This window comes from Poecilia formosa, unplaced genomic scaffold (genome assembly GCF_000485575.1).
Source record: "Poecilia formosa unplaced genomic scaffold, Poecilia_formosa-5.1.2 Scaffold417, whole genome shotgun sequence".
Classification (NCBI taxonomy): Eukaryota; Metazoa; Chordata; class Actinopteri; order Cyprinodontiformes; family Poeciliidae; genus Poecilia; species Poecilia formosa.
In genome coordinates, this window is record NW_006800356.1 from 246,266 (window position 1) to 259,250 (window position 12,985).

The window sequence follows — 12,985 nt, forward strand, 5'->3', positions numbered from 1 at the left end:
CAGCTATCTAACACTTAAATGCTGTTATTATTAAACTTACCTTTTATTATATCCTTAAGATTATGAGAATGCGGGAATTTTTCAGCTTGGTTCCCAAGGCAAAATCCCACCGGAAGTAAAGATACCCAGTTTTGAGTTATGGCGGCCATTGTCTGACGTCACTGTGAAAAGGGTCTATTTCATGAAGAAGGAAGATGCGCTCAATGTGTTCTTCGAAGGTTTTCATGTTGCTTCCTTCAGTGGTCTTTGGTGCAGCGCCCCCACAGGTGAGGAGGGAAACAGGTTTTTCAACTAGTTTGGATCATTTGACACAGAACAGTGTGAAAGAAAACCGCAGCGGTTGAAAATAGGCCTGTGGCAATAATCAATAAATCAATTAATCAATTAATCATGTGATAAATTAAAAAAATTCAATAATTTCCATTTGAATCATTTTTTTTCCTCCTTCTGCCAAAAACTGGATGACAAAAGTCTCCAGCCGGGTCCTTTGGTCTCAACTAGCCCTTCTTTTGAAGGACAGTTTTGTTTACAGAGACTCCATGATTCATTTTATTTGTTGTTTTATTTGCATATTTAAAATGTTTCCAGTTCAGTCTTTAGAATTTAAAGTTTATTGAGCTTTGAGGATTTGTTCTTGCATTACTTTCACCATTATATTACTTGAAAATGGTCTCAAAACAACAATGTTATCGTTTACTGCAAAAACATCTGGAACATTTTATCCTGGGAAAGATTTTGAAAATGTAACAAACGTTGCCATTTTGTTCTCTAATCAAACTGAGCCAACCGGACCGTCAATGAAATTACAGCAGCGTTATTAACTGAACATCTGACAGGTGAAGATTTCTTCTTTCTAAAACTTTTAAATGAACTCAGTCTGTAAAAAGTTTGTTTTGTTGGGTGATTAGCAGAACACAGAGTTAACAGCCTTGATTGACTGAAAAAGTGGCTGAAATCCAGACAGACCCAGTAGAACCAGTGATCTGGACCACAGTAAGGGGAAACCCACCGGTCCACGCTGATGGCACACAGGTTGAAGATCGACGCGGTGCACAGCATCACGTCCATGGTCATCAGACCGTCACATATCGTCATGTTCAGGGTCCAAACTCCACCCTGAAACTGCTCCAGAACACACATGCAACCCGTCATTAGCTGACCCAAATCCCAGTGAGAAAATGTGTAATCCTGAACACAAACACTCAGGCCCCGCCCACTTTCCCCCCGCCGTCTGCAGGTGAGCGCACGCTGACGTCTCTAATCCAGGGACTGCATGCCAGCGGTGTGACGGCTCACTGCGAGGTAACAGGATCACAAACTGGGCTCTTCAACGGAGACTTACAGGCAGAGCCGGCCCAAGGCATTGCTTATGACCCCCAGACCACCAGGGGGCGCCCATGGGCACCAAGCCCATATATATTTAATATACTATTGAATAATACAAACTAAATGTGATTACGCATTGAAAAACTATTCCTACATTGTTTTTTATAGATATTACAAAAATAATGGTTCATCTGTGATGATTTCTGCTGTTGGGGAAATAAAAGATATCAAGCATGTTTACTGTAAATTTAGTTTTCATCAGCTGATGCTACTTTCAAATATGGGACATATAAATACAGAAATCTGCATTTCAAAATATAAGTAATATTTCATATTTGTTACTCATATTAGGTTAAAATAGCCATAATAAATCTGGCATGATGTAAGCTAATTACAAATAATGCTAATGATAATTTAGTAATAACAAAGCATCATGAAGGCACAGGGGGCCTGAAATAAAAATCTGTTTGGGCCCCAAAAAGGCTTGGACCGGCCCTGTTGCCAGGGAAGAGAACCAAGCAGGAAGCTTTCAAACAACGGTTAGATTACACCTTTATCACCTGGATAACCTGGGAAATATGAATTATAGCCACTCATTTACCCAGTAGAGAAGCTCCTGTGCTCCTCATGTCGATAATCTCCGTCAGGATGTTTGCATCCAAAACACCAGATGTATTTTCTGAATGCTTTTATGTTTATTTTGTATTTCTGTTGAGTTTCTGCCTGGAAATGAACTCCAAATGTGTAGTTATTTATTTATTTATTTGCAGCATTTCCACCTCATTTTGCAATTTGAATCCATTTGTATATTTTGGATCACTCTCCAGCCCACACGCCTCATTTGTCTGTTATTTTGTTACTTTGTAGTCTTACGATGTGATCTACAGCAATAATATCTACAACATAAGGACTCCAATGGCATAAGGCTTTTATGTAATGGGACTTTTTTTTTTAGCTCCAAACTGAGCTTTAGATTTTTAAGTGGGTTTTTTCTTTTCACATATTTATTGAAAAAGCTTGCTAATCAAGTCTCATTTTAGTTAAAATAAATAAAATAAAATAAAATAAAAATAGCTAGGCAATTTGTCTTTAGCAGTTTGTCACCAGCTCTAAAAACTGTGGATTTCTTGTTTTATTTTTGCTTAACTTAGTAAACTTATTTTTACATATCAGAAATTACTTGCTTTTGATTTTTTTCAAGTTATGATGAAACAATAGTAATTGTTGTATCTGACTCAAACTGAAGTGTCATTTTTTAAATCCAGTGTAAAAAAATAAAATAAAAAGTGCTCATGCAGTGGGAGCTGGTCAGGCTTCATGGGATGGATGGAAATAAATCCAGAACAATCCTGGAAGAAAACTGGTTAGAGGCTGCAGAAGAGCCGAGGCTGGGGTGAAAGGTCACTAGCCTGAGCACATCACGGTATTCACTGATGCTAACAATTTAGCTTACAAGCATTTCTTTGTAGAAAACCTTTTTCTTTTAAATACATTTAGCTAATTTAGATAAAACGTGTTAGTTAATAAGTAGTGGAAATCACCATTTTTTAATTTTCATTATTTTTCATGAACAGCTCTGTTAGCCAGCTAGCTAATAAGTTAGCCAGCTGGTGAACTATATGTGCATCTAGTCTGTAGTTTCTAATTTGTAGAAAACTCTTTCATTTTCTTTTAAACTCAAGAAGTCAAAAATCTGACAGAAATAATTGAAATTTCTGAGTTCAAAAAATTGAAAATTTTCAAGAAAAAAATCTGAAAGTTTAAGATTAATCTAATAATTTTTCTAGAAAAAACTTGGAAATTTCTGAACTCAAAAAGTAATAAAAAAATTCGACTTTTCCATGTTTTTTTTTTTACTCCACCTCTAAGATCTTTGCACTGAGATTAACTTGCTACCAGTTGAACTGCTTTTAAATTGTACAGGAATTTATTTAGAGGTAACAGAGTGAAGGGGCACTCACAATAAAAAAACTAAATAATTTTTGCTTCTCTTCAAGCAAAAACCACCTCACCTCTGCGTAAACGAAGAGCGGCAGAACCAGAACCGCCAGCAGCAAATCCGCAAACGCCAGACTCACTATGAAGTAGTTGGTGGTAGTTTTCAAAGCCTTCTCCAAGTAAACACTGAGGCACACCAGCACGTTTCCCGCAGTGACGGTGATGATCAGTAAAATCCCGAATATGAGCGCCGGGAAGTTGTAGTGCGCGACCGGAGCCGCCGGCAGCGACTCGTTGATCAGATCCGAGAAGTTGTCCGCCATGGTCCCCGGCGGTGGAAGACTGAGGGGCCCCCAGGTCTCTCCGGTGGGGTTTTCATCTATGAGGCAGAAACTCGGCAGCTACGCAGCAAACGGCGGCTTTCCAAGCGAGTTCCTCCGGTGCGCAACGCTGTCCGTGCGCAAAAACCTCCGCGCTGCAGCCGCAGACTTCATCCGATCGCAGTTTCCACTGTTTTTTTCACGGTTGTTCCCGACAGATTCCTGTAGGATCTGTTTCCTCCTGTCGTCTTGCAACCTGCTCATGCAGGAACAATTTAGCGAATCAGAAGCCAAGAGCAAATCCGTGCGCGTAAATCTTCTTACTGCGGCTCTGCTCGGTGTGTGTGACCAATCTGCGCAGGGTGACGAATCAGCATCAGAGAGGCCGACTAAACTGGAAGTAAAACACTTTAGTCTCCAAGTCTGACAGGAGACTTAATAGTTTATTAAGGAATGGATGTAATTATAGCAGATGAAGACAAAAACTGGGAGAATATGATAACATTTCACCTCTCCATGCATCGGGCAGACAACAGAGTTAAACTGACTAAACGATTCACTGCAAAAACAAAAAAATACCGCGAAGTATTTTCCCCTAGTTTCTAGTGCAAATATCTCAGTACTCTTGAAATACAACAAAGCTAAAGTACAGCCTTTTCAGTAAGAAATGGGAGCTTGTTTTAAGCCAATAATTTCTTAAAATTGATTATTGATTATAAAATTGGTAGATTATTTCACTTGTAACATGGACAAAATGTCTTGGTAAAAGTGAAAAAATCTGCCAGGAACAAGAACTTCATTAAATCGATATTAAGGAATTATTTACTTTGAATAATCGCTATGGAGCTAAATTGAAGCCAGAAATTTTGTTCACAAGAAAAAATCCCTTGAAACTGGAGAAACAAAACAATATAATATATATACCTAATAAGATTTTGCTTTTACAGTAACAAATATACAAATAATTAATACAAAATAAATCACAAAACAATTAGACAAGATGCTGGAACAAATAACAGATATTGTTGATGTATTTCAGCTTTTTCATAATTTATTCTTTTCTTGTTTTGTTTTGGTTAGTTTTGTTTTACTTTTTCCAGCATTTTGTACTTGTGTATAGAAATGTTAAAATGGCCAAAGTAAATCAATAAATTGGTAATTGGTAAATAAACCCTGAATATATGAGAAGCTAAAATACATAAAACAATTTAGCCTCAAATCAACACATTCCCAAGAAAACTCAGAAACTAAGCAGAGGGTAAGTAGCAGCCAAGTGATGCTGGTCAATAGCATAAATAAAAAAACAGAAAATGTAAATTAGCTTTACAACAACAGTTTATGCCGTTTGCACAGAAGTGAAAAAAATATTCAAAATATCTTTACAAACACAGGATTTAAAAAATGTATCTTGGAGAATAAAAAAATAGTCTGACCAGTTTTTGTTCTCTTTAGAGATGCTAGTTTTGCAGATCCTGCACATTCTGGACACAAACTGTTTCAACTTTTGCCTTCAGGTTGTAGTGATCAGCTACTTTGATGTAAAACTAAATAAACTTATTTGTACTACCACAACCTGACTTTCTCTTTTCTTTTTCGTACATGCTGTTGTATTTATCCTTTATTTTAAGTTTAGTTTCTGTATGTACGGTCTGCTTCTGTAACTCTGCTTTTAGTCTCAGGTCTGGGAGTCTCAGTCCTGCAAGTTCTGGAAATGAATCAATTTTTCTCCAAGTTTTTGCTTTAACAGCTTTCCTTCTGGATGTTCCTCAACCTCTGGAAAATTAGAAGCAGAAAATGAAATGTTTTTGAGGGAGAACACTTTGAAGTTCACATGTACAGAGTCATACTTTTTTCAGTCTATAATTGAATGCACCATCAGTAAAAGTTACAACTTTTATCAAGTTTGGGACTCCGAACTTTGAAGCGAGTGCAGAGCCGGGAGGGAATCAAGTCAAAACGTTGCTAAAATAACTGGGAAATGCAAAAATCTACTGAGATAATGACCATCCATGAAGTGTGTTTCTGAGGAGACTGATGTATGGCCCGCTCATTAATATCATTTTACCTGAGTCTCCCAGATACTTCTGTACTTTGGAGGAGTTGAATATTTTATTGAAACGACTGTCACTCCCTTGGGGTAATCATGTGCATGAATGATGAATTAGTCTCCCTATAGGAGGAATTCTCATTTATAAATTGAATTTATGATGAATTTTAAGGTCAGAAACCAATTTAGTTTCCAGTATTTGCATGCACTATCATCATACATTAATTTCTATTGGAACATTTACAAAAGAACAAGTTAGTTTTATTTTGGCAGATGTAGGCGTTTAATTGGTAGAGGAACTGTTTGAAATAATTCAACCAATTTCACTTAAAACCAATGAAAATAATGATTTTAATTATATATGATAACATTAACTAGTGTCCTTAGTTGACAAAAGAAAACACGGACCACTAAAAGGCAATACTAAACAACTATATCCTGTTTTGGACATTACATTTGCTTCTAAACAGCTGCGATGAATCTGAAGCTAATTTTTATCCGTTTCCATTAGCTAACAAGTTAGCTTAGGTCCGTCATGATTTGGTGTTGGTGGCGGTGAGGAAGACGCTTGTAGGCCCAGGCTGACATTTTAAGGTGTTTAATGATAAGTCCAACAAGTAACAGAATCCAAAAACACGATTAACAACTGGGAGCACCGAGGAAACAAGACGTACAGCGACAGACTGACGAACCATAGACGAACGACGTGATTAGACGAGGACCCGATAAGGAACACAGACAACAGGTGGAACTAAATACACAGGGAGGCTAAAAACAGGAACAAGACACAGCTGGGGTCAATCAGGACAGACACTGAGCCTCACAGGGGAAACAGAACTAAATAAACACAGAAAAACCTCACAAATAACTACACAGAAAACACAGATCGTCACAAGGTCGGCATAATTACTTTGAAGAAAATGGTGTGTTTTCTTTTAAATATATTTAATTTGAATAAAATTAGCGCTGTGACAGACTGGCGACCTGTCCAGGTGACCCCGCCTCCCGCCAGGAACGTTAGCTGGAGCGGCACCAGCACCACCTGATCCCACTGGGACAAGGTGTTAGAAAATGAATGAATGAATGAGTGGATGGATGGATGGATGGATGAGTGGATGAATGAATGAATGAATGGATGGATGAATAAAATTAGCAGATAATTCAAATGTTATAAAATCAGCCATATTCTAATTTCCATATTAATCCACAGAATATTGCATCGGTACCGTTAGCCAAAGTTAACATTAGCTTAATTATTTTGTAGAAAATTGTTTAGTCAGCTTTTCTTTTACATATTTTCAATTTTAAAAATAAAAAATAAAAACACTGACTGTTAAACAACATTGTAAAACAACCATATTCTAATTTCTGTACTAATCTGTTTCTAAACATCAGTGACGATTCAGAAGCTAATCCAGAAGCTAACGAGCTAACTTGTGATAAAAAGAATAATATACAACTTTACTACTTAAAATTCCCACTAAACTGATAGCTGCAATATACAAGCCTTCTGTTTGACCCCAAGTAGCTTCACTGAACATGATCTGTTTTAAAATAAGGTTTCTCCTATAATGACTCTTAACAGTAATTAGGATCCTCCGATTTCGCAATAATCTAATATTTATTTTACCCCATTTGCTGAGGTTCTTAGCAAATAAATATTTCAGTAATTAACCCAGAAAAACAAAATCTCATTGAACACTAATTATTATATGTCAGCGATTTGTCTGTTACTCTCCCCCTGAATGTGTTGTTTTAAATATTCGCTTTAATTTCAGGTTTTCAGCCGTCACATGCTGCAAACAGCTGACAGGCGACTCTTACTTCTGATTAAAGGTGTTCGGGTCGCAGCAGCTCCTGTGGCGTGAATATCATTAGAATAAAGTCAGCAGCAATTAGCTTTTCACACGTCGTGGAAGAGCCTGAGGAGGAAGAAGAAGAACTTGGAGAAAAGCGCACATGCTTTGGAAAACACAGCGCAGATGCTAAATTCACCCCGAGTCCTTTTCTTCACGACGCACAAAGATGTGACGTCACCGACACGTTTTAACCATATCCGCATAATTATATGCATAAAATCTGAGTAAGTCTGAAAACTCACCAATTTTAAGATTAATCTTAACATTTTCTAGAAAAATATTTTCTGAGTTTCAAAAGTAGAAAAAAATCCCAACATTTTAAAAAATTGACACTTTTGAAACTCAGAAATTTTCAAGTTTGAGTTTAACCTAAAAAATACAGATTTTTTTCTATAACAATTTTTTTACTTTTCAAACTCAGACATGTCTTTGCTTTTCCTAGAATTTTTCAGAGATTAATTTCACAATTTTTGAGTTTTTTTTTGTGTGCAAATTATTCCTTTTTGTTTTCTTTGTACAATCGCACTATAATACACCGTCTATCAGTCTGAATGTAAAAAGCTGGAAAAATAAACATCTTTTTTTTTTTTTTACAGCAGTTAAAATATTTTAATTAATTAATTTCTTACTTAGCTTACGAAGGTTAATTTTTTAAAACAACTTTTTCTGACCTCATTAGAGATGAAATTTGCTTTGAGCATTTTTCAAGTCTGGAAAAGTATGAAAAATATGAAACTGTGTATTTAAAAATACAAAAAGTTCTAACAGTTGTGTAACTGTTAGAACTCCTCACAATTTGATTTTAACGTCATAACCTTCAGTTCTTAAGTCATTCCAAAGATATTTAAGGCCAGTTTCACAGCTTTTTAGACGACTTTAAACATGAAAATACTGAACAATGAACTAAATCTGCTTATTTTAGTACAGAAAACTCAGGAATATGACTGTATTTTTTTTAACCTGATGTGAAGAAAAGACCATTCACTACAACATATTCCCTAATTAAGTTTTTTTTTTTTTTTAAGAATTTGTTGTAGCCAAAGAAAATCTTTTACGCCAACATTAGCTGCAGTGGTTGCTGCCGTGACTGGAGCTGTTTGATGCTGCAGGTGGTTTCTGTGAACTCCTTGTAAAGCTGCAGGATTAAAGGTTTGCTTCTCTTGATTTCAGATTCCACAAAGGGGGAAGATTTTCTCTGGAGTTGCTTTAAAATATTCATAAAAAAGGAGAGCGGAGAGCCGCAGGGTGCAGAGCGGACTGATGAGATAAATTACTGAGCGGCTTCCAGGAATCTGCTTCTGCTGCTGGTAATGATCACTACTGACCCTCAGAGGCAAAACAGAGACCAGAAACATAGATTTAAATTTAGGATGTTCAAGAAGTGACAGAAAATCTTAAAACGGGAGAAAAACTAGAAGAAAACAACATCCTGCAAAAACACAAAATCCTACCAAGTATTTCTAGTACAAATATCTCAGTGCACTTGAAATAAGACAAAAACTCAGAAGTAACTTCTCTGCAAAATACAGGAGTTTGTTTTAAGTAAATAATTTATTAATATTGATGAAAAAGTTCTAGTTCAACTGGCAGATTATTCCACTTACAACAAGACATTTTTCCTGTTAGGAGTGAAATAATCTGCCAGTGGAACTAAAACATTTAGTCAGTTTTCAGAAATCATTTACTTAAAACAAGCTGGTATATTTTGCTGAAAAGTTATTTCTAAGTTAGTTTTTCAAAAATCATTCTTAGATAATGAGATTTTAGTCAGTTTTTTTTTTTCATAATGAGCCTTTTAAGGGCCTGTGTCACTTTAAGTCCAAAATAGCTGCTGCTGCCCCCCCGCCCACTCCACTACATGTTTACAGTCGCACTGAAAATGGCTGCAAACAGAAGGGCAATTATACAACCATACATCTTTGAGAAGCATTAGTGGAGCCTCGTGCACAACCAACAAAAATGCACCAAGTGATTTCTGGACGGTAAGTCAACAGGAAAACAAACTTTTGTTCTATTCCAGTACAACTCATACAGCGGTGAAACGTGCTGGAGCTCCATTTGGGTTGCTAGGCAACGGGCAGAATTCTGCTGGGGTTGCTAGGCAACGGGGCAGTGCCTGCTGATTTGCAATGTTAAACTCTGGAGATTTTTGAAACGTTTGTCAAACCAAAAAAACATTAAATTAGTGCCAAAAAACAGTTGGGTGTGTTTTAAGTGCTTGGTTTGTCTTTAGAAGCAGTTTAGACCAAAATGTACAAAAATGCTCAAAATATGAATTTTGCATTATAGCTTCAATTTAAGGTCTACCGATTAATGTTCTGCGATTTGTATAACATATGTTTCATATGTTTCCTGGAAGAGTAGGGCTCCAGAGCTGGTCCTGCCTTTGGGATGTGACTGATTTCAGCATTTCAGTCGTCTCTACGTCCAGAAATTATTCACTGGATTATGTGAAAATGCAGCAGAATCTCAGCAGGTTTCTAACAGGATGAGGAACCTGAACCACCAGCAACTAGCCTGGTTCACTGCTGCAATTTACCAGAAGAAGAAGAATTTCTCAGATTTTTCCTGTCCTGGTGGATTTGTTTCTGGCTTTACAGAAATGTTTCTCAGTCCTGGTCCTCATGTTTCCCATCTAAAACATGTTTTTGATGTTTCCCTTCTGCCACACACCTGGATTGAATATGTGGGTGATTAACAGGCATCTGTTAATTAACATCTGCCTGTTAATCACCGTCATGTAATAATTTGAATCAGCTGTTCTGGAATAGAAACACATCTAGAATATGCAGAACAGGGCGGCCTGAGGACTGGAAGCTCTGCTTACAGGAAAAAATCTGAGAGCTCAGGAATTTTAATCCATTGTAACTTCCTGCATCTGAGCATTTTCCCCCAATAAGTCACGATAAAGCGGGAAAATTAAGAAGTGACTGCGTTGTGGCTGCAGGCGGATTAAAGATGCTAATAAGTAGGTCTGTAATAAACATACAGTTTTCTGCTAAACACAAAGTTTCAGTTACATCGTCAGCAGCAACATTTCACCATAAACATGCCATAAAAACGTCGGACAGGAAACCATCGCTTTGAAAGTGTGGTGAGAAACTCTAAAAATTCATCCTGCTGATGGGAATGAGGTCAGACTGGAAACTGCTTCTTGAAGTTTCTCACTGCGTGTATGAAGAGATTAGGAGGAAATCTGCATAAACAAGCAAGAACTCCCACAAAAAGGAGAAAAAGTTGAAACCAAACATCATAAAATATGTTTATTGCAGCTGTAAATCTTTGTTCTCTCCTGACTTTTTGTACGTTTTTTTGGAGCAGCTTCAAATCTGAGCAGTTTTTCATCTTCTCCAGGGATTTTATCGTAAGATTTGCAGCTTTAGGTAAACAACACTTTTAATGAAATAAAACCTTTCAGATAAAACACAGATTTTAATAATTCATTCTGATTTTGAGTCAGAAAAATCTAAAGTAGGACAGAATTATGTTGAAGGTGTGTTTTGAGTCAATCATTTTCTAATATTGACAAAAATTAGTATCTATATTGACAGTTTGGCAGAAAACATTTCATTTTCTATTTAAAATAGAAAATGTATTTCTTGCTAACTAAACATTTAGCTTCAAGCTTAATATTCAGTTTAAAAACTAAATGTTTAGTTATATTTGTAAACTTTTTATAAGTTTTTTTTGCAGTTCATAAAAAAACATGGATGTCACTTAAATTGATAAGTTTATGATTTAAGTGATTTGTTTTGCAGAAATAGTTTAAGGGACATCCAAACAAACAGAGCTACAAATCAAACAGTTAAATTTGATTAAGCAAATGTGTTTAAAAAAAATACAGAAAATACTGGCAGAAAATTAGCAGAACAAAAAATGGATTTTCACCATAATTTAACAGTTTATGATGTTAAATTTATTCACTTTTCTGTTAATACAAAACTGACACTTTCTGTATCCCTACAGAAAGTTTGAAAACATTCAAAAACATTAATAGGAAGAAGAAAATGTAGGAAAAACACTCTTTAAAAGTTTTAACGGAAAGTTTATTCATAGTTCTATGGCATATTTACCCATTTTTTTGTATATTTTTTACAGTGTGTGTTGAAACTTATGTCAGAACCCAGTTTTAATTTTCTTCTGGTGTAAAACCAAAGTTAAGCTGAGTTAAAAACTCATCAGTTTTTCCTGTTACGTTCATTTTCTCGGCTGATCTGAGAGGCTCTGGCGCCGCCTGCTGGTCGGAAACCCAAACTGCAGCTCTCCTTCTCCAACCTGTGAAACAATAAGTTCGGAAAAATTTCCCAGCAGCCTCGGGCCGAGTGTTGCATGTTCATAATGAATGAGCTTCATGTGGCTCTATGAGCTTGTTGTTCCCACACAGATGGGGACAGAGCCGCCTTGTCCACATGTGAAGCCGTTAGCGTTCCGCTTTGTGCCACCTTATTATTACTGCCAGGTACCAGACCGGGAGGGCAGAGAGGAAAACCGCTCCGGCTGTTTACTCTGTTTATGTCAGAACCAGAATAAGGAAGATGGGCCGGATCAACAGGAAGTGGTTTTGTTTTTGTTCAGATGCTTCATTTTGTTTGCAAAATCGATCTAAATTTCATGCTGAAGCTGCTTGAAGGTGAATTTTCTGCACACTGTGAAGGATGGAAAGGATTTTCCTGGTTGCAAAATGAGCCCAAAGTATGATAGTTCCACCACCGTGCTTTACAGTTGGAGAAGTTTATTTTAGTTGCCCTTTAAACTACAAAATATAAAAAAGAACATAAGGAAACATTTAGTTATTGAGTTTGCCTAAATATATAATTTGAAGCTAAGTATTGAGCTAGAAACCTAAATATTTACCTTCAAATTAAATACCTAGCTCACCAACTAAATATTTAGTTTCTAAAATAGATATTTACTTCCAATCTAAATATTTAGTTAGCAAGCTAAAACCTGCTAAATACTTAGCTCCAAGTTAAAAAGTTTAACTTAGTATGTAAAAATATGGTTTATGAACTAAATACTTATTGGAATCTCAATATTTACTTAGCAAGAAAACTAAATATTTAGCTTCTCAGTAAATACTAAACATTTAGTTTTTAAACTGAATATTAAGCTTGAAGCTAAATGTTTAGTTAGCAAGAAAGTTAAATATTTAGCTTGAAAGTAAATATTTAACTTGCTAAATAAATATTCAGTTATTAAACTGAATAAATAACTTGAAGCTAAATATTTAAGTTGAGGGTATTTATTTAGCAAGCTACAAATTTAGCTTCACACTAAATAATTAGTGTGAAGCAAAATATTTAGTTTCCTGACTAAATATTTAGCTGCAAAGTAAATATTTAGATTAATAACTATTTATTTAGTATTAATTAATATTCTGTTTAAAAACTAAATGCTTTGGTTGAAGCTAAATATTTAGAATCAGCCAAAAATGTTGAGCTTTCCAGATAAATGTTTAGCTTGAGACAAAACATTTAGTTAGAAAGCTACATCTC

The 12,985-nt window shown here is 35.9% G+C and overlaps 1 protein-coding gene across 2 annotated transcripts in view; it reads right to left on the minus strand.

Moving 5' to 3' along the window:
• The window catches only part of drd4b (dopamine receptor D4b), an 8,118-nt gene extending 4,531 nt beyond the window's left edge, over positions 1 to 3,587 (minus strand). For both annotated transcript variants that reach the window (XM_007576829.2, XM_016663386.1), the window contains exons 1-2: positions 3,339 to 3,587; positions 1,010 to 1,122 (exon numbers count right to left, since the gene is read on the minus strand). In XM_007576829.2, coding sequence (XP_007576891.1) covers positions 1,010 to 1,122; positions 3,339 to 3,587 — 362 coding nt within the window. The remainder of the gene's footprint in view (positions 1 to 1,009; positions 1,123 to 3,338) is intronic.
• Positions 3,588 to 12,985: the final 9,398 nt, after the last annotated feature.